Source organism: Danio aesculapii, chromosome 22, assembly GCF_903798145.1.
Source record: "Danio aesculapii chromosome 22, fDanAes4.1, whole genome shotgun sequence".
Classification (NCBI taxonomy): Eukaryota; Metazoa; Chordata; class Actinopteri; order Cypriniformes; family Danionidae; genus Danio; species Danio aesculapii.
Window position 1 is genome coordinate 16,507,393 of NC_079456.1, and position 23,282 is coordinate 16,530,674.

The 23,282-nt window shown below is 33.6% G+C and overlaps 1 protein-coding gene across 2 annotated transcripts in view; it reads left to right on the plus strand.

Moving 5' to 3' along the window:
• Positions 1 to 23,282, plus strand: part of rc3h1a (ring finger and CCCH-type domains 1a) — a 54,974-nt gene that overhangs the window by 13,001 nt on the left and 18,691 nt on the right. For both annotated transcript variants that reach the window (XM_056447318.1, XM_056447319.1), the window contains exons 3-14: positions 4,750 to 4,870; positions 6,880 to 7,119; positions 10,339 to 10,514; positions 11,916 to 12,116; positions 12,527 to 12,659; positions 12,759 to 12,877; positions 15,094 to 15,206; positions 15,285 to 15,566; positions 17,491 to 17,693; positions 20,047 to 20,393; positions 21,404 to 21,565; positions 23,035 to 23,178. In XM_056447318.1, coding sequence (XP_056303293.1) covers positions 4,750 to 4,870; positions 6,880 to 7,119; positions 10,339 to 10,514; positions 11,916 to 12,116; positions 12,527 to 12,659; positions 12,759 to 12,877; positions 15,094 to 15,206; positions 15,285 to 15,566; positions 17,491 to 17,693; positions 20,047 to 20,393; positions 21,404 to 21,565; positions 23,035 to 23,178 — 2,241 coding nt within the window. The remainder of the gene's footprint in view (positions 1 to 4,749; positions 4,871 to 6,879; positions 7,120 to 10,338; positions 10,515 to 11,915; positions 12,117 to 12,526; positions 12,660 to 12,758; positions 12,878 to 15,093; positions 15,207 to 15,284; positions 15,567 to 17,490; positions 17,694 to 20,046; positions 20,394 to 21,403; positions 21,566 to 23,034; positions 23,179 to 23,282) is intronic.

Here is a 23,282-nt window from a genome sequence, read left to right on the forward strand (position 1 = left end):
AACACTGATTTCTTTACAATTTAAAACAACATCTTTGGATATCTTTTCTGCTGAAGATACTGTTGTCCTAAAAAAAATGTAAATAAAAAATCTTACACATACCTTAGGGACAGTATTACAGAAAACTTTGGTGGTTTTTAAAACCTTGACTTTTCCAAAGCTTGGTAAACCTTGAAAATGGTTATCGTCCCATGCCTAGCTGATAATCACATTTCATGACTCGATCGGTACTCGTTAATTTGGCCGATCTCATGAACAGATCACAAGTGTTTCTTTACGCTTTTTGACTTGGTTTTGGTATGCTACATTTAAGCTATGGTTATTTGCCTTTGTTCACCATGAAGTTACTGTAAGCAGCCTGGAGTTACGATGTTCTGCCTTTGTTTTACTGTCATACTATCATAAATAGGCTAACAATCTGCTAAATATACAGCACTGCAAACAAGCAAAGGCTATAAATTATGAGCAAAAAATATCTGCATGATCACACATAATATCAGTAGAGTTCACAGTTAAAACCATTTCCTACCTTTTCTAGTAACCCAATAAAATCCACTGCAATTAATGTCGTTAGGGATGTTTAATCCACAAGAATACTGATCATTATTCCAACCTGCTGTGTTCATATTGGTCCAGTCGTTCTTTAGGCTAGGCTGGGTTATTTTAGTGAGTTTAAAAAAAATACATTTTATTTAATGAATTGATTCATTGACCTAAATACAACCGATAAATTGTTACTGAACAAAATGACTTAAGACCGTGCCTTACCACCACCTACTGGCGGTTTTGGTTAATACATGAATAACTTAATTTTTACTGTAGTTGCGTATTTTTATTTGAAACTTTTATTCATTTAAAAAATAATTCATAAAGGTAAAGAATTCAATGGAGAATTGTATTTATATTGCAATTATTGTGCCTTAATGGGACAAGTGACTGCAGTCTAAGTGGAAGAAAGAATGCAGAAGAATGTTAAGGAGTATGCCACTCTAAAAAAAGTCTATATCAGCGGTTCCCAACAGGGGGGTCGTGGCCCACAAGGGGGCCTCAGCGAGCTTTGTGGGGGTCACATCATATTTAAAAAAAATTCTTAGCAGTGGACAATAAGGAGAATGATCATGTTGCCTTAGTTAATTTTATCCCCTAGCTCAGGGATGGGCAAACTCGATCCTGGAGGGCCGGTGTCCCTGCATAGTTTTGCACCAACCCTAATCAAACACACCTGCTTGTAGCTTTCTAGTGATCTTGAAGACACTAATTAGGGTGTTCAGGTGTGTTTGATTAGTGTTGGAGCAAAACTCTGCAGGGACACCGGCCCTCCAGGATCGAGTTTGCCCATGCCTGCCCTAGCTGGTCCTCAACCATCGGTCCGTGGATCAATTGGTACCGGGCCGCACAAGAAATCATTAATTATTTCCGCTTTATTTATTATCTAAGTCGGAACGATCTTTTATTTTGAAAAATGACCGTATTCTTTCGCTTACATCTCGGTCACCTGAGCGCCCAAATTTAAGCTAAAAGCAGCAAAATGAGTAAAAAAAACAGAGGTCTTTGGAAAGTTTCTTTGCCAAGGGGAAAAGGCCAAGTGAAGGAACTGCCAAGGAATGTACGCAACTCATTTGTCAACAAATTAGGTAAATCCAGCATGTCTGTGCAAGAAGATCAACTAATGGAGATTGCAAATGATGGCGGCCTTTTTGGCGCCGATCGCATATCGCATATTTCTAGAGTTTGCACAAGTTTGTTGTTTCCAAAGTCACCTGACAAGAATTGACCGGTCAGCTTCAGCTTGTATGGAATAATAACATATCGGTAAGATTAGTTTTCTCAGACAAACACAAACACAAACACTGCAGTGCTTTGTACTTTTCTCCATAAATAAAACTTGTATCAGAGAGTGACAGCAATGTTTTTTCAGCTTGTCATCCTCTGAGAAAATGGTTAATGGTCGCCTAGCAACCTACGAAACTCAGAAACTGTGAAATTGTCAAGCGTTGACCGCTCTGCTATGATAAACAGGTTGAGGACCACTGCCCTTACTGACCAAAAACGGACAAATTTGTAAACCGTCCTCCACAAAAAAGACTCGCTGATTCACCTGGCAGCAGTCCTTACACTATTTGTGAAAGCATAAAAAAATAAAGTGCAAGTATTACATTGCAATAGCCTATATTATTTTTTCCCTTATACACCAGTGTGAATACTGATATTTGTGTTATTGAATTTCAAATAGGGCCAATTTAAAGGCCAAAGGCTCACATTTTTCAGTTACAAATGGCCTACTGATGTTTTGCTTTTAGATTTTACATTAGGCTATTATTTGTGCATAAATATATCTAGATATAGTAATAAACATACTGTTTGTTTGAAAACAACATTTTTTGTCATCATTATTGCAAACTTTCATAAGCGGTAATATCATTAAATGTGGAGGGGGGCCTTACAATATTTTCTGGGGGAAAAGGGGGTCTCAGGCAAAAAAAAGGTTGGGAACCACTGGTCTATATGACTAGGTTATACCTATGAAATCGAAAATTAACTCAAAATTAATGCAAAAGTAGTGTAATATTACAATGCAGAGACAAAAATAGCGTAATACTGATAAACAAAATGATTACTTTCAAATTACAGAAACAAATGATATATTAAATGTTACATTTTGGATTGTAATTTGAAAATGCAACCGAAGCACAGGACAGCATTAAGTAAATGGCTGTAAGTAACTGCCAATCATCCTAAATAAATAGCATGATTACTAGACACTACAGGTGTAGATGTTTTTTTGTAAATGTTGATCAGCAATATTGATCATGTGGAAGTTGCTGCTTTTTGCCTTGGCACGACTTCTCACTTTTTGCATATAATACTGCAGAGGACAGTAACTTCAAAATTAAAGGTCAAGTTTGAGCTCAATATATTTTTTTAATGTAGATAAATGTAATTTTTGTTCTATCTATAACTAATTTGTCTGGGCAACAACAAAAAATCTTTGAAGTCATTTTTCTCAATTCAGCACTCTAGTGAGTTAAGGTCTTTTGCCTTTTGTAGGGCATCCTTGGTGCGAATCGCGTGGATGATGGTCTATTTGTTGCAAATGCAGCCATTGTATGTTTAGTGTTTTGAGCTGCTGTGATGCAAGCAGAGTGATCGCCGCCATCTCATCCAACCGTATGGCCTCCCCCGGAAGCTCCGCGACTGTCCAGAGCTGCGATCATAGAGCTGCTGTCAAGAGTTAGAGATGAGCAAATATTTTAATGGCCTTGCATGTATTTAGGCCTTTTTACATACAAGAACTGAAAGTTCTGTGTTTTTGATTTTTGAAATTGCAAGTTCACAAAAACCTGGCTGGAAATATTAATCAAATAAATATTTTTACTTATTTATTAATATAACTTTTCCTAATGTAGGCCTAGTTATTGCAATAAACAGTAGTTTATAGGCCTATTTCCCTTTAGTAAAGAATTATTGTATTAGTAGGTGTACATTTTAAGTTCTTAAGCATCAAATTAAGCCTACGCTCCAAACTTGTTCTTCATTGAGACATGTTGAATTCTTCTTCCATCATTTGCAGTGTTTCTAAATTGCTTTTGTTAATCATTTTTTTTACATGTTTTATTTATTATTTTCTGTAAACCTGCATCTGACCATTACAAGTTCACACTAAATGGTTAGAAGAGACGCGTTTAAGAGATTATATGCAACATCCTTCATTTATTCTCTTAGGTAAGGGGAGATCTCCACTTCAGTATCATACTTGGAGGAAAAATGTGCTTTAGGCATTATAAAACTTCAGAATCAGTACTCTGTATCGGCTGATTACCAAAGAATCGGTACTTGTTATCAGCTGCAAAAATCTGATTGAAGCATCCTTAGCTCAATTCTAAATAAATTGCTCAAAAAGAATTCAATTACTTGAACCAATATTAAAAATCCCCTTAAATCTCAATGAGTAGACTAATAAATGTAAAGAATTAAGTTAAATTTCTCTCATTACCATTTTTAAAATCAAAACATGGACATTAACTACGTTAAACTTAACCATTTTAATGACAAACATAACTTTTTAGTTAACTAGAAGAATTACTTCTTTTTTTTTACCATTGTGTGTTCAAATATTTCAAAGTTTAATTTTTTGTCAATAATGAATTACATAAATTAATTTCTTAATTCATTACATTGTATATACATTATTTCTTCAGAATGTGGAATTGTTCGGGTCATTCTGTAAAATAGTTGAATAGCAAAATATACAATTACTCTGCTTTTCTGAGCTCATACCATGTATTGTTATGAACGCTCATTTTTTGAGCATCTGCAATTTTTTTTATAAATTGACATTTTTTTTTGTTAAAATATAATTATTCTGTAAAATAATAAAATATAACTTTAAAAAAAAATTGTATAATAAAAATAGTTACTTTTGCTGCTACTTAAATTAACTAATCACTTTGTTACTCGATACATCCTACACTGGTTGCATGTAAGCTGAGACATGTACGAGCTCTTTGAGAGTTCAGAACAGTTCAAAATCATGGCCGAAACAGTGGTTCCTGTCAGTGTGGTTGATGGTGAGTCACATGTTGTTCTGCACGAATGGCTCAGCATGATGCAGTCTGTGGGTGTGACTGTTTTGCATTTAGAGGAATGCTGACAGACCCATCAAAAGCTGTCCAGTTATGTAAAGAATGTCTATGTCTTTATTGTACTAACAGACACATGTTGTGTTTGTTTGTTTTTTCTCTGCTCCAGGTACCCAAAGCTTCCCCCGTGACGTTACTGACAGCTGCCGAGGACGTCAAACACTATGAGGAGTCGCGCACGTGTGTGGAGGATCTGGCGCTCTATCTCAAACCCCTCAGCAACACCAGAGGTCACTGCTCTTTTAGTGATTTGTCTATTTGTTTTTGTTTTGTTTTGATGAACAGTTTAGGTATTTTATTGTCTTTAAAGTCAGCATGAAATCAAAATTGTAATGTTTATTTTGCGCACATTGTTAGTTTTTAAGTGAACAATTAATCCATGAATCTACTGATAAAAATACAAATAAATGGCAGACCTTCTGTGATGTCAGTTTAATGGCGTTAACCGTTAATTTGCTGACAGTGAAAGATAAGGAGCGCAAAAATTAAATGAGACCCCTACAAAATATTACATTTCTATTTGAAATGAGTGACTTCAGATTCACTTGGACTTTAACTTACACCTTGTGTTTAAGTGATTCATCCTAAGCACATTCATATATCATTAAGTCTATTAAGATGTCATAATTGGTTTCTGCTCCTTTTTGCCTTGCATTTTAATTTAGTATATTATTATCATTATTATTATTATTACTACTACTACTACTATTATGCTATGTTTAGTTTGTTTTATAATGTTTTCCTGATATCTACATTTTTGGATTACTATTTATATGCACTTTGTTTATATTTCTTTATATAGTTAACATTTTTTTGTTTTATTTTATGGGACATATATGTTTTTGGCATAAATGTGGACAAATATGTTTTTGACTTACTGTATATGGGGCATATATGTGTTTTACATATATGGACATTTATGTTTCTGGCATATATGTGGACATATGTTTCTGACGTATATGGGACATGTATGTGTTTTACATATAACGATATATGTTTCTCACAAATATGGGACATATGATTCTGACATCTCCATATATCAGACATATTTGTCCACATATATGTCAGAAACGCATAAGTTTCTGGAATATATGGGACATATGTGATATATATGTGGGGGACATACAGTTGAAGTCTAAATTATTAGATTTAAAAAAAAAAAAAAAAATTATATTTCCTAAATGATGTTTAACAGAGCAGGGAAATTTTCACAGTATGTCTGATGATATTTTTCTTCTGGAGAAAGTTTTATTTGTACTATTTAAGCTAGAATAAAAGCCGTTTAAAATTTTTTTTTTAAGGGTCAATATTATTAGCCCCTTTAAGCTAAATTTTTTTCAATAGTCTACAGAACAAACCATCGTTATGCAATAACTTGCCTAATTACCCTATTTTGCCTAGTTAACCTAATTAACCCAGTCAAGCCTTTAAATGGCACTTTAAGCTGTATAGAAGTGTCTTGAAAAATATCTAGTTAAATATTATGCACCGTCATCATGGCAAAGATAAAATAAATCAGTTATTAGAAATGAGTTATTAAAACTATTATGTTTGAAATGTGTTGAAAAAAATCTCTCCGTTAAACAGAAATTGGGGAAAAAAAATAAACAGGGGGGCTAATAATTCTGACTTCAACTGTATACCTTTATGGCATATATGTGGACATATGTTTCTGACATACAGTATATATGACATATATGTTTTGCATTTATGGACATGTATGTTTCTGACACAAATGGCACATATGTGTCTGTCGTATATGAGAGATTTATTTGTAATACACATAAGGGATGTATACCTTTCTGACATGTACTGTATGGGAAGTACATTATGCATTTCATACATAAATGTGCCATATATGTTTATGGCATATAAGTGGACATATATGTTTCTGACAAATGTGGGACATAAATGTGTTTTACATATTCAAAAAAATTCAAGGGGGACTAATAATTTTGACTTCAACTGTATGTTTCTGACATATACGGGACATATGTGTTTCTGGCATATATGTGGAAATATGTCTTTCTGAAATGCAGTTGATGTCAGAATTATTAGCTTTTTTTATTTGTTTGTTTGTTTTGATTTAATTTAGATTTAATTTGCTATCTATTCATGTAATTTAGTTTTTGAAATTACTAAATTGTTTGCGTCCTTAACCATTCACCATGCTAGTCATCCTTCACATTATTCAGCAATGAGTGAAAGGCTCTGTTGACTCTTGTTTGTGTGTGTGCAGGTGCAGGTCTGAATGGCGCAGCTCAGAGTGTCCTCAGCAGACCCATGCAGAGGAAACTGGTGACGCTGGTGCACTGCCAGCTGGTGGAGGAGGAGGGCCGCATCCGGGCCATGAGGGCAGCCCGTTCCCTGGGTGAACGCACCGTCACAGAGCTAATCCTCCAGCACCAGAACCCCCAGCAGCTCTCCTCCAACCTGTGGGCCGCCGTCAGAGCCAGAGGCTGCCAGTTCCTCGGCCCTGGTGAGATTTACCAAGATGTAAAATAATTCTTTATTGCTACCAGGGTGTGTATATAAAGGTTTTAACTGGAAATATTCCACAGATATTTTTTTTTATCAATTTTTTTCACCTCATGACTAGTAGAGTTGTCAAATCTATCGATATTGGTACCAATAGGTACTGAAATTTTAAAAACGTCAATTTCGCTCTGACATTTGAGCACGTTTTTAATGCTGATTGGCCACTGAGTTCAATTCCTCAACAGATATGATTGGGATTGGCCATGAAGGTGTTGTTATTTTTTTAATCCCTGATTTCCTCCCCCCCCCCCTAAAAATAGATAAACCTTTCTCCTTTCCTTTCTTGCTTTCATTTAAAGATCAAATTTAACAAGATTTATTTATAATTACATCCAGTCTTTTATTATAATAAGAATTAGAAAAAGAATATCAGTTGAATCTTTGATATAATGAGAATTAAAGTAAGCTCATAATGATTGTTAAAAAGGCACTTTTTCCAAGATGATTTATTTCCATATTATTTTGTGCTGTTTATGAACGTACATTAAGAGGTTTCATTCATTTTCATTTTGTGCTAAATCAGCTAATGTATACATTTCTCATGCCTGACTGGTGGGTTGCATTTTATTGCTATTATTTGAGCGATTTTTGTCACACGGTGTTATTATTTACAGTACCTAGTAACGAATGTCTTTGGGGCTGTCTTTGAGTCATGTAATATACCTGGAAACAACAATGTTAAATTTAAGGGTGTGATGTGACTCCACAAGACGAGGTTTTTATACTAGTTTTAGAAATCCTTTTATCAACTGAAAAATATCACAAAATGCAAAACAAGTTTTAAATAAACTTGTAATAAATGTTATTTAACTTTTATTTAAATAAATTATGCCATAAAGGAAATGCAAACACTGCAAAATATTTTGCTATAAACTACTGACTGGACAAACTCTGAGTTACTGGATGCAAGTATGGACTTATTTGAGGAGAGAGCTGTTTTAATAGAATTTGAAAAAAAGGGGTTACGTCACACCCGCCCAATCAAGGGACTGATGCGCAACACAGAGACAGCCCGAGTTGATTTGCGGTTAAAATTCAATCCTGCCTCCAATCTTAAGTTCTAAATTCACCTTTCCCCTCCATTATAATAGCACAACTCACCAGACAACTTATCACCTCAATATATGCGACTTATTCTCGCAAAATCTCTGAGCCTGAGATCTCGTCACACCCCTAGTTAAATTCCAATATCAGATTAGTAACTGTTTCTACCATGTGCTCCTCTTTTTTTTTTTTTTTTTTTTTTTACAAACAAATTAACAACACCAAATTAACAACACCTTCCCTCTTCCCACCATGAGAAATACAAGGTGAATGCATAAGAGCCCTGCCTTGAGAGCCCTGAATGATGCTGTTTTTGGCAGGTGTCCATGTGCTGTTGTGTTTTTTTTTTATTCTGTAGAGCGCAACATTTCTCAGAGTTCTTCCCTGCTTGCTGCCATGTTTTTTCTGTGTTTCTATTGTAATGCACGGAGAACTGCGGCATCACACAGGGGAGTGTTGCATGTTTTTCATTCAAACAAATCGATGTAAACTTCGCATTCAAGTTGATTGATAAAATAAATTTATCGACCATCCTTACATGAAGTTCAGCAGTGAAGATTGGCGAACCGACGGCCAATCACAGTCATATCTGTTAAGCAGGTGAACACATCGACCAATCAGCAGAGTTTAAGAAGCTCAAACATTAGTGGGAAATTACATTTTTTATCATTTCAGTACTGATTGGTACCAAAGTCGATACTTTTGATAACGCTAATGACTACGGTGTTTCACAATTATCAGTTGCACCTCCGATTTGGAAAAAAATCACTTCAAATAATAAGGTTGCGCTACATATAGACATGGGTCGGTATAAGATTCTGACGGTATGATCACCATGGATAAAAATATCACGGTTTCACGAAATCGCAGTATTGTGATTACTGCTCTAAAACGAGTTCTTTTTAAATGTCTGGATAAAAACAAAAATTTTTCCCCCCTTTGAAAACAATTTATTTAATTTTTTTAAAGATTTATGATAGTATGGAGCAGTGAACATGTCAGGCTAAATTATGAAAATGAATCATTGACTTCTGCTGTCTTCATTAGTTTCAAACACACTGATTTCATTACAATTTAAAATGACATCTTAGGATATCTTTTCTGCTGGAGATACTGTTGTCCTATAAAAAGTAAATAATAAATCTTACAAATACCTTAGGAACAGCATTACAGAAAAATATTTCTAAATTTAACACCTTGACTTTTCCAAACCGCGGTATACCTTGAAAACGCTTTTCGTCCCATGCCTGGCTACAGATAATCCAAATATATAAAGAGAGCTGATCGAAAGTTACCTTTTGACCTTGTGCTTTATTTTTATCCATAAAAAATGAACAACGTTATGCTTGGTATTTTAACGTGACATTAGTATGACACCCATCTGTGGCCATAGCTCTCTTGAGTTCATTGTGTTTTTCCTCCAGATTATTTTCTCGTTATATACCCTACAGTACGGTAATATTCAATATGCCATATAGTCTGTTGTGTTGCACAAATGCTCGCCTCGATTCTTGCGGTTATTCGTGGTACGCTGAAAGTAATATCATAATTCGAATTGGTTTTTACCTCAATATTGGATGGATGAACTGGGAAGAGAATATTGACACTTCACTGATTGCTTATAGTTCAGTGGAATTGACTCATAATTCACACAAAGATTCATGGGATAAGCTTTTTCTGCCCTTCTTCCTTGTTCTGATGTGTAAAACATTCCACTGTCATCTTTACAGAAATCATACCCTGTTTAAAAGTCGCTCATCTGATTATTTTATGCATAATAAATGCCTGTTTTGAATTTCACCAATGAGGGGCATGACACTTAATATACCTAATGTACTATACTTAATAAGGAGTAAGAGTACACACACACTTTCAAGCCCATAATTCCTAACCAATAGGCCTAAACTGCCTCTGTATTGAGATAATGTATAATTTCCACTGATTGGGATTAAAAATAAGTAAGTGGGTGAAAATTATTATCATACACTGCAAATATCATAAACACTTCTCCACACAACTGTGTTTAGAAGACAAACATTGTAAAATTAACATTTGTTTCGTAAAAGGTGTGTGAAATAAATTGTCGGCGCTAACAAGCATTGCTTCTGCCCAACAGCCATGCAGGAAGAAGCATTGAAGCTGGTTCTCCTCGCTCTGGAAGACGGTTCAGCTCTTTCAAGGAAAGTTCTGGTCCTGTTTGTGGTCCAGAGACTGGAACCACGCTTTCCTCAGGCCTCCAAAACCAGCATTGGACATGTGGTGCAGCTCCTCTACAGGGCCTCCTGCTTTAAGGTTTCCTTTACCATATTAATGTTTCTTATTGCATCATGTTTAAATCTATCTAATATATATGTGTGTTTAAGTGAGTGTTTTTTTATCTATTTGTATCATTTAAAATAATTATTGAGAGAGTCTATAGTAATAAAATCATTATTTAAAAAAAATCATTAACTTAAAACACCAGCTTAATTTAACTAGAATTTTAGCTGCTTTTTTATTTCAGCTTGGCAATTTTTATTTATTTATTTAAAATATTATTATCAAGTTTAGTTACCTGTAGAATTGTTAAATTAATTGGTTAATATTCGGAACAGGTATTTAACTATATATATTTATAATAATGGAATTCCATGCAAATGTCAACCTTGCCATGAAACAAATTTGTTTTGACAAAAATTTCAAACCCATTTTCTAAGTTTTTTTTGGTGTAGACTTGTATTTTACGGTGCTGTAAAAATACTCAAAAATGTCTCTGTCAATGTTTTCAAGCTATTATATTTGATTTACCAAAGTCACACAAGTGGAAATTTCACATCTGTCACATCCATAGCAAAGCTTTTTCTTCATAAATGCAAAAATATTAAATAAGATTAATAATTTTTGTTCCATAGTCATCAAACTCTTATCCTTTTGATTAGTATTATTTTTTGGGTTGTGCAGTTTAGTTTTTTTTTTTTTAGTTTATTTGTATCGCACATTTTTTACAACACAACGTTGCCCAAAGTGCTGAACACAATCAATACTAAATTAAAATAAAACCTACATCACATACATAACAATTAAAACATAAGGCAAACCCCTCAACATTAAAAAGGCTCAAATGCTAAAGAACAAAGATGGAGTTTCAAACGCTTTTTAAAAACAGTTTAATTCACAGAATTTCTACAAAGTATGTTGTATACTGCAAACTATCAAATGTTTTGGGTCACATCCATAGCGCATGTTTATTTTTATTTATTTTTATTCATTTAAAAGTCTAAAAACGAATAAAGCATTTATATTTACTATTTGTTTTATTTTTAGCAATTATTATTAAATACAATTAATTTAACATTGTCCATCGCTGAAATTACCATTAACCATTAAACTATTTATTTAACAATTACAGTTAAATGCATATCGACGATAACTCATATTTAACTATTAAATTAAGTATAAACAATTTATTTATTTATTTATTTTTTTTATATATATAATTATTTTTATAGGGGTTTTCACCTTTATTGATAGAACAATGGAGATTTAACACAGGAAAGTGTGGAGAGCAGAGAGAGGGGAAGGATCGGCAAAGGACCTCGAGCCGGGAATCGAACTTGGGTCGCCGCAAGCACCTGGGTGCTATATGTCGACGCACTAACCACTAGGCTATTGGCGCCGACAAGTATAAACAATTTTAATTCATTTTAACCTCAGGTGACTAAGCGTGATGAGGACTCCTCCTTGATGCAGCTGAAGGAAGAGTTTCGCACATATGAGGCTCTTCGTAGAGAACACGACTCTCAGATTGTCCAGATCGCAATGGAGGGCGGCCTGCGCATCGCCCCGGACCAGTGGTCTTCTCTCCTGTACGGCGACCAGTCCCACAAGTCCCACATGCAGTCCATTATAGACAAGGTACAACATGATGAACAAAAACCTTGTGTTTGTCTTAAACTTGCGAAAAATCATTCGATTCTGCAATTTTTCAAAATGCATCACTATTGTGTCTTGAGTTGTATCTTGAGCTTAGTTATTAACAGCAGATGGTGAAAGGATGTTTTGGATGTTTTCTATAAATTAGACTGAAAAGACACTTCACGCAAATCGTAAACGTCAGGTGCATAAAAACAGTGTTAAAATTTCACTCTGTGGTTTTCAAGACAGATCCATAAACAAATGATGGTGTTTGTGTTCTCCAGCACTCCTCCCAATGTAGCTAACACATTTAGCATGTAGCGAATGTCACGGCGCGCATGAAAACATGTTGGTTTTTGTCCGCCTGTCGGTATGTGAAGAATGTGTTTATGAGGTTTTGTGTGTTTCAGCTTCAGACTCCAGCATCTTTCGCTCAGAGCGTGCAGGAGCTCACTATTGCCCTGCAGAGAACCGGAGATCCTGCCAATCTGAACCGCCTCAGGCCTCATCTGGAGTTGCTGGCCGACATCGACCCCAGTCCAGGTCTGTCCATCTGCAGTCACAAGTGTGTCGGCACAGCTATACAGACAAATGGCATATGTGAAGTTGTGTGTTTGTGCTCATTTGTGTTTGTGCTAATAGATGCCCCTGCGCCCACATGGGAGCAGTTGGCTAAAGGGTTGGAGGCGGTACGGACTGTTGTTCATGGACTGGTGGATTTCATCCAGAACCACAGCAAGAAGGGAGGGGATCAGCAGCAGGTCTGTACACAGATCGTGAAATAATCTCTGTTCAAAATTTTATTTTAAATCTGTGAAATCAAAATGCACAATTATTTATTTTGCTAGCGCACATTGTTAGGTGAACAATTTTTCCATGCAAGTTAATATGGTGAAATAAAAAGTTTGTTTTGGTAATCAAACTCTAAACATCTGCTTCTGCGTTTGGAGTGGCGGTCCTTCACTGAAGATGTCAGTTTGACAGCGTCAGACTCAATATTCTTATCCAGTGTATCCGCGGGGTATCAAAAGCAAAATTTTAGGCCTTAAAAAGTCTTAAATCTACTGAAATATTGTGTTGTAGGTCTTAAATCTTTTTAAACAGGTCTTCATTTTCCTTTGTATGTATAGCTATGTATAGCTATGCAGTCTGGCCATCAACATTCAATTATACAACAATGTATGCTCATCCAATCACCAACAATCCTAAATCTCAAGAACTTTTTTTTATTAACAAATAGCATTGTTAACTCTATTTGCTATAATGTTTTAATTACTTTCCCTACAGTAACATTTGTTCAAAAGTTCTCCATTTATTTACTGCTAAGGACACTGACCTGACCTATATTTTTATTAATACATTATTAATATTATTATTTTTATTGTATTATTAAATGTATTAAATTCGAATAATTTTTTAATAGGGCAAGTGAATCTTTTCCAACTGGGATATTTGAAAAAAAATCTTAGCATTTAGCCCTGTATAAGTCTAAAATTTTGTTCATAATGGTTTTAAAAAGGTCTTAAAAAGTCTTCAATTTAACTTGGTGAAACCTGCAGAAACCCTGTTACTGTTAGTTTGTTATGAGGGAATGAATGATCAGCAAAAAGAAAGCCCCGCCCCCTACTCAATATTCAGTTTCAGAAGTACATCAGTATGTTATTTTGTGTTTGATTGTTCAATTCTGTACTTGAATACTGTTAGACTCTCGAAAAAACCTTAAAGCACTGCTTGTTTCACTTTTATCTTTGCTCTGTATTTATATATGTTCATAATTTATCCAAACGCACTGCATCGAAAAATGCTTCATCATTCCAGTCAACCTAAATTAATGAATCTTTACAAACAGCTATTCAAATCATCTGGTGAAATTCTATTCATATCGCAGAAAAACTATATACCAACCACAATGTCCAATTTTATTTGCATTTTTTCCAATATCATGCGGTCCTAATATAAATATAGGGATGAGCAGCTGGTCAGTAATCAGTTACAAATACTTTTAAAAATCTAATATATGTATATATAATAACTATATATTTTTATTATGATCTGATGAAACTACTCACAGACTTGTACATTATTGTAGTTATTATTATTGTTATTATTATTATTATTATTATTCAAATTTAAGGCACACTGTATATTTGTTTCAGTTTTCCCTCTAGATTTTGCAATGACTAACTCTCTTTACATCAATGATAATTTAGTATTATTCATAAACTGTTCTAGTGTTTATTATTTTGAATTAACGTTTTTTTTTTTTACATTTGAAGTTTTACAATCATGTCTTTGCGATTTTAGTTTAATTATTATTATTAGCAGTAGTAGTATTGCATTGATTTATTCATTGTAATTTATTGAAGCGTTAGCTCAGTAACCAGTACATAAACATTTATCTGCACATTCTGAATATATACAGTTGACGTCAAAATTGAAAAAAAAAATAATTGTGCCGTCTTGTGAATTGTTTTTTTTTTTATATATATATATTTCCCAAATGATGTTTAACAGAGCAATAAATTTTTCACAGTATTTCCTTTTTATTTTTTCTTCCGGAAAGCCTTATTTGTTTGATTTCTGCTAGAATAAAAGCAGTTTTTTTTTTTTTTTTTTGAAAACATTAAGGTCAATATTATTATAGGCAATATTTTTTTTCAATTGTATATAGAACAAACCATTATTATACAATAATTTGCCTAATTATCCTAACTTGCCTAGTTAACCTAATTAACCCAGTTAAGCCTTTGCATGTCACTTTAGGCTGAATAGTGTCTTGAATACTGAATACTGTCATCATGGCAAACATAAAAGAAATCAGTTATTAGAAATGAAATATTAAAATTGTTTAGTAATGTGTTGAAAAAAATCTAATAAATCTAAAATTCTTAAACATAAATTGGGGAAAAAATATTCAGGAGGGCTAATAATTCTGACTTAAACAGTAAGTAATCCTCTCTGACCTCTCGCTCCACAGCCTCCTCAGCACAGCAAATACAAGACCTACATGTGCCGTGACATGAAGCAGAAGGGTGGCTGTCCCCGTGGAGCGAGCTGCACCTTTGCTCACTCTCAGGACGAGCTAGAAAAGTGAGCACCACATTAAACACATCCAGTCCCGCAGAATCAGTGTTTGCATCAGCTTCACCTTCTCTTGTCTACCGACAGATATCGTAAGATGAACAAGCGTGTGGGGATGCGTCGTCAGCTCAGTCAGTCCCTTACTCAGCTGAATGAGCTGGATCTGGGACTGTTGTCTGACGATGGGCCGCCTATTGAGGGTCTGCCACGCAAATCCTCTTCCATCACCAACGGGATACTAGCGGCGGGACCTGGATCCGCTCTAGCTCATCTGGTTTCCAGAGGCTCGGACCCGTCTTATGAGCCCACACACAAACCCACAAAGATGGATTCTGGTAGCCTCAGTGCTCCCGGCTCACCTCCAGACTCGTGAGTTTGTTCAGTGGCACGGGGAATAAGAATCTCATGTAGAAATTCAAGAGTAAACTTTTAACATTTTAAATGATCGCAAAATACATGAAACATTTATGTCAAATATGTATTTAATTATTTTATTAAATTATTTATTAGATTTAAAATGGCTCTTTGATTGTCACTGAATATTTTTATTTAATTTTAGTTATTAAAGAATTAAAAATATGAATTGATATATTATTAGTTTTTATTGCTTTTTGTTTAACATTATTTTGTTATACATTTTATAGATTTTTTTTTTTATTCAAATTCATTTAAAAAATGCAACTTAAACACTTATTCAACTTTTTAAAGAGCTGCTCTCCATATAAATTAATAAATCTAATTGGTCATTAAAATACGGATACAGGGGCTGAAATAAGTTTTGAAATAAATGTTATTCATTTAATTTAATCAATAATAAATAATAAAAAGTTATTAATTGATGCATACTTTTTTTATATAATCTATATATTTATGTATAATTATTTACAGTTAATGTAATATTTGTATATTTTAATAGATTTTTTACTTGTTTTTTATTTTATTAACTTTAATTAAAATTGATGTTTATTTGAATTTTGTTAATATTATAAAAATTATAATAAAATTGAAAAATATATCATTTTAATTAAATTATAAAATTATAATTAAATATAAAATCAAATTATTAAAGTGGCTTTTTGATTGGCAATAAATATTTTTATTTAAGTTTAACTATTAAATAATTTTAAAAATCAATTGATTTATTGATTTATTAGTTTTTACTGCTATTTGATTAACATATTATTTTGCTTTTTATTTGTTTTATTCTTGTATTAACTTTAATCAAATTTAACTTCATAATTTAACCAATTTATTAATAATTTTTTATTTTATTGTTTTATAATTGTTTTATGATTTTAATCAAATTTGAATTAATCTATTTCTAGTGTTAATTCATTCTTGATAATGCTTTATTGACTTTTTATGTGTAAAGATAATATAAAATAAATATTATATTAATGTAATAATATAACATTATTTTTATTATTCAAATTCTAAAAAATCCATCTGAAAAAATCTTTTTAAAGAGCAGCTCTCCAAATAAATTAATAAATGTAAATGGTCATTAAAATACAGATACATGAGCTGAAATAAGTTAAAAATAAAAAAAATATTTTTAATTCATTTCGTTTAAACAATTAATAAATAATAAAAAAATATTAATTTATGTATAATTATTTCATGTAATCTATATATTTATGTATAATTATTTACAGTTATTTTAATAATTATTTTTAGATTTTAATAGATTTTTAAATTATTTTATTCTTATTTGTATTAACTTAAATCAAAATATATTTATTTGAATTTTGTTATTATAAAATTATGTATTATTTTATAATTATTAGATTGAAAATTGAATAATTAAATCTAATCTAATTTAATCATAGTTATTAAATAATTTTAAATAAATGTTACATTTTTATAATTATTTTACATTGCTATTTAACAATTTTTTTTATTTTTTAATTTAATAAAATTATTAATTTTAATACATTTTTGACTTTTTTTTATTTGTTCTATTTTTGTTTGTATGGACTTTAATCAAATTTAAGTTCTTAATCCAACCAATTTATTAGTTGTTTTTTGTCTTATAATTATTAGAAGTGTTTAGTCAAATGTGAATTGATCTATTTCTAGTCATCATGATAAAGTGCTTGAATAGTTTTATAGACTTTTTATTATTCATATTCATTAAAAAAATCCTTGTTTTAACTGATCTTCCTTTTTAAAGAGCTGGTCACCATATAAATTAATAAATGGTCAAGAAATACTAATACAGGAACTGAAATAAATTTTATTATTTAAAAACAAGAACATAACCTGATTGCACTCTATCTCCTTCGATTCATAGATTGGAATCCATACCGAAACCATCAATGCTCATGAATGCCCAGTCCAGGATAGCAGGCGACGGCGCAGTGGGACAGAAGCACTTGTCTGCAGTGCCTAGAGTTCCTCAGATGTATTCGTCACACCAGCCTGACCTGTATTACTCTGAAACAAGAGCACCACCGCCACCATCTGCCTCATACGAATCCTCCCAGTATGCCACAGGTACACAAAAACTGTTATCTACAGCCAACAAGACTATCTAATTCAAATAATAATATAAAATCTGAATATGGAAAACAAAAGAAATGGGAAAACTAAATAATGTAATTTCACTTTTATATTTTAATTGAGACCAAAAGAAAGGAAGCTAGGACTCATAACATATGACATAATATCTGCTTTTTAATATCGTTTAATAAAATAAGCTATAATAGTAACATTGTTCTAATAATGTGGAAGCAGGATGCATGTCTTGTTCGCAAATGTTTATTACTGGATGAAGATGCAGATTCTCCTGTTTTATTAGCATGATTGAAAAAGAATTGATTTTATACATCAGTCCAACAACAACAACAACAAAGTATTAGAAAACATTTTACATATAATGTTTATGTTTTTGCTCTGTTTCACCATAAATTTTCTTCCAAACTATGCTGGTGCAAGAAATATGTTTTGTTCCAGAATTTATCGGGGGGGGTTTTTGTTTTGTTTTTTTTGGAATCTATTTTTCAATAAAATATTTGTAACGACAGTCCCTTGCTTCATTTCCAAATAAATCAGCCATTTTGAACAAATCACTTGAATTAAAGGGAACATAGTTTACCTCTTTTTTATGATTTAATAATAATATTATGGTTCTTCTGAGTGTGCCAGTTTAGGTTCAGTTTAAAACACAATTGAGATATTTTTATTATAATGTGTTAAAAAGTGTCATGTTGGGGATGTGTCCACAGTTCGCTGATTTAGGGGTGTGTTGCTTCACATGTAAATTAGTTTCGGCTTCCTGCCCAACGTAACAAGAGGGCGGGGACATGAGCTCACCCGCTCTGTGTTTGCAACCGATTCTGACAGGCAGACTGAGAGGAGCCACATTCAGTCGTACATGTACGACTCGGACACAGACCAAGCAGAGAGTACAAAATCATTTGTGTCTTTGTATAGTTTTATAGCCAACTGTGTGCTAGTTTCAAGTGCCGAGCTTGTACACAGAAACTAATAACCACGCACACTGAATTAACTTTGACTGAGGCACCGGATGCGCCGCTCGAAGCCACGACACGGCACACCAGACACTCTCTGTGGCGCGGCAGAAACATGAAGTGTCCTGAATTGTCGCGCCACGCATTTTTGAATTCTCCTACGTAAAGTTGCGGTCGGTTTGAAAACAGCTCCAATTGGTCTACCGTTTTTTATGTTGTTAAATTAAAAAAAAAGCACTGGGTGTGCATATATCACCCCAATATGACGGTCTATACACCATACATGCACATATGTGTCCAAACAGCTTGAAAAGTAGATTTTTTTTACCGTAGGTGCCCTTTAAGTCAATGAATCAATTCATTAATATAGGGACTTTCAGCCTGGTTTTGTCATTTATTTAGCTCCTATGTCACAAGAACAAAAACACACTCAATATATTGTGTAGTAATTGTCATCAATGTAAAATTGTTTAAGTATATAGATTTAAATGAATATATTCATTGCAAAAAGTATAAAGTAATGTGATTTTATTGTTTATTATACACTGGTTAGTGTGGTAAATGGTAATAATAATATTATAAAGGTAGTTCACCAAAAAATGTAAGAATCTAAAAATAGAAGATATTTTGATGAATTGAATTTCATAGTGTTTTGTGTCGTAAGAGAGAACTTCATGAAAGTTTAGAACCACTTGGGTGTGAGGAAATTTTTGTCCCTTTTAATGTAATTGCAGACTAATATTTAACAAATTTGGCCCTCACAAGTGGACATTTCCTCAGGTTTCCCATTTAGCCTAATTCCACTTTCAGGGTGTCCTCAGGGTCTTAAAGTAATTAAAGTTGATAAATCAATGTAGAAAATTTTAAAGCCCTTAAAAAGTATAAAGTCTTAAATGCTATTTTGCAAGGTATTACTTTTTATATCTTTTTAGATTAAGCATTGTATTGTTGTATGCTAAATTTTGCCTGAATAAAATCTGCGAATATCCGGATGCTGTGTAGTTTTGAAATCAATGAAGTCCTGCTAGATTTGACATCATGCTGCTTTGTTTACTGCAGTAACCAAGGCAGCACCATTATTTCTGCAGCTCTAGAAGCGCTAACCTGCTGAATTAGCTAGATTTAATAGATTTTTATTCAGTTTATAAATAATAGTTTTTAGTTATGGATTAGTTCCTTAAATTAATATTTAGTATTTACGCTGAAAGTTAAAATCTCGCCAGTGTTTCCAGGAGAAACCTAAAGTGGTTATAAGGTCTTAAAGTATGGAAAGAGTCTTAAAATGATACACGAGACATGATTCCTGTATATACTCTGACTTTGACACTTTGAATTTTACACTTCTAAAACTAAGCATTCTGTTTTCCTCTTTTCAGCTGGTAATCCTTACCCCCACCATCATCGCTATCCCCGTCATCCTGCACCGGATCCAGGAATGTCGCCATATCCGGACTCTTATCCCAACTCATACGTCTCGAAGCACCAATACACCAACCCTAGCGCTCATTACGGATACCCTTCACGCCATGACAACCGATGCCACTCACCCTACGCTCATCCCCAAACATTCGCCCCACGTGAAGAGCTAGTCCGAAGGAGTCCAGACATCCCTCCCCCCTTACAACCCCAAAACACCAGCACCTCATATCTACCCGAATCTGCTCAGGAGAGATACACCACTGACTCCTATAACCACCCCAGCCAGATCAGGAATTATCACAGGGTAAGAACCACTGCTTTTCATACAACCCCAAATCAACCGCCGCTTTTGGACACTGTTAACATAGGGCTTCCTTTTTGCACAGTACAGTTTTGACTGGCATTTGTGGAAGTAACTACGTATTGTGGTACTTGACAAAGGTTTGCCAAAGTAGTCCTGAGCCCATGTGGTGATATCACTTATAGATGAATGATGATTCTTAAAGCAGAGCCACCTGAGGGATCGGAGATCACATTTGTTCAGCTTAAGATTACGTTCTTGTGCTTTACGCACTAAAATTCCTCCAGATTCCTTGAATCTTTTAATAATGTTATGCACTGAAGATAAAATCTCCAAATGTCTTCCTAACTTTCATTGAGGAACATTGTTTTTAAACATTTCAATAATTTTCCCATGTACTTGTTTGCAAACTGGTAATCCAGTAGACCTAGTAGAACTAGACCTTTTTTGGATGCTTCTTTAGTACCAGATTATAATTACAATCACCTGTTGACAACATCTGTTTCAAATTGCATCATTATTTAACGAATTTACCTGATTACTAGCCCTAAATTGTTCCTGTGCCAACTTTGTTTGGAATGTGTTGCAGGTATGAATGACAGGAAAGGATGTATATTTACAAATGAAATGAAGTTGACCATCATATTGTTGACGTTATTGTTGTTCATATTGTCTGCCATAAAAAAAGTGAATTTGGAAATCACTACTTTTCTTTTTTTATTAGCGTTTTCCATGGTGTCCTAACTTTTTCTGATTTGGGGTTGTATTTCAGCTTTTTCATATTTTATGTTGCACCTCTCTGCAATCTCAAATACTGTTGTATACTGTTGCAGTGTTGTGAAGGGATTTTTCTAGTGGGAGCTAGTAAAAGATAAACATTACGGTCCCCGGAACAGAACCCTGGGGAACACCTTGAGAGACATGGGCAGCAGCGGTTGAAAATGTAGTGCTGATGGTCAGCATTGCAGCAGTCTCTGATTTACAGCTTAAATAATGAAAATCTGTGTTCCCAGAATGCCTATCCTCGAGCTCAGCACTCACTGGACTACCTGCACCGGCGCAGAAAAGAGATCATGGCCCAGCTGGAGGAGAGGAAGGTTGTTTCTCCACCGCCTTTCGGCTCTTCACACTCCTATGACCCGGGCTACCCTCAAGATATGAGGGCACAGAGAGACGTAAGACAAAAGCAGAATAAAGCACGCTAATCATTAGAATAATAATTTAATTTAATGAATTATGGCTACCAGCTAATGTAAACCATATACGCTACCTGACAAAAGTCTTGTCGTCAATCCCAGTTGTAAGAGCAACAAATAATAACTTGACTTCTAGTTGATCATTTGTAGAAGTGGCAGAAGGTAGATTCTTTTGATGAATTATCAGTTAAACTGAATCCTAATCATCACAAATACTGCAGACCTATTGGAAAATTCTCAGAGAAATCAGTCAAGTTTGGTGAAGGAAAAATCATGGTATGGGGTTACATTCGGTATGGGGGCATGCAAGAGATCTTCAGATTGGATGGCAACATCAACAGCCTGAGGTATCAAGACATTTGTGCTGCTCATTACATAACAAACTCCAGAAGAGGGCAAATTCTTCAACAGGATAGTCTCCTCCTCATGCTTCAGCCTCCACATCAAAGTTCCTGAAAGTGAAGAAGGTCATGGTGCTCCAGAATTGGCCAGCCCAGTCACCAGAAATGAACATTATTGAGCATGTCTGGAGTAAGATGGAGGAGGCATTGAATATGAATCCTAAGAATCTTGATGAACTCTGGAAGTCCTGCAAGAACACTTTCTTTGTCGTTCCAGATGACTTTATTAATAAGTTATTTAAGTCATTGCAAAGATGTATGGATGCAGTCCTCCAAGTTCATGAGTCATACACAATATTTATTTTTTCCCCTGCACCATGACTTTATATTCTCTACTCTACATTATTTCTGTTAAGTGACAAGAATTTTGTCTAAGCAAAGTCAGACCTTACTGTCCTAATTAAATCATTAAAAATCAAGGCATGATCTTATCTTATTTTAGTAAAATAAGCGTAATCTAGAGGCTTTTGCCTTTCATATAACCCATTTCTGATACCAAATGATCAACTAAAAGTAAAGATATTAAGACTTTTGTCAGGTAGTGTATATACACCACACCTATACATACATTTTTTTTTTCTTTAGTATGCTTTTTATTGAATTATTAATACAAAATAGTTTAATACTGTGTTTATAGAAGGATATGACTATAATAATAGTGTTTTCAGTATTAAACTTAATGAAAATATTCATAATATTATTTGTATTGATTAAAACTTGATACAAATTTTTCTATATATATTTTTAAAATATATTAAATTATATAACATAATTTATTTTTTGTGTATATATATATATTTTTTTTAATTAATGGAAATTACATAGGAAAATTTAAAAACATTTTGTATAGTATTTAAGTTTTTTAGTTTTTCTGTTATTATTATTGTTATTATTATATATTCGCTATTTTCATTTTCTAAATATTTTTTACAGTGAAACGTCTTGACGATATTTATTTTCACATTTCTAAGTCTTGTTTTCTTACAAAAAAAAAAGATTGATTTAGTTGTCTTCCATAATAAGTCACCATGTCCACATGGTTTACAGTACATTGAGAACACGCACGGATTTGGACACTTCCGGGAACCGGACTACACTGCCTCATATTCACCATGGTTATGTGACACCATCGGTTCTTACATCGGCAGCAAAGACATGAAGTCCAAAGAGGGCATGCACTCCATGGACGCAGTAAGTTTGCCTTTTTATAGTTGACAGAACTTTACAGAAACTTAGCATTGGCCCTGACAAACAACCACAAGTATTACATTTGTGTTCATTGCTAGAGGATTTTG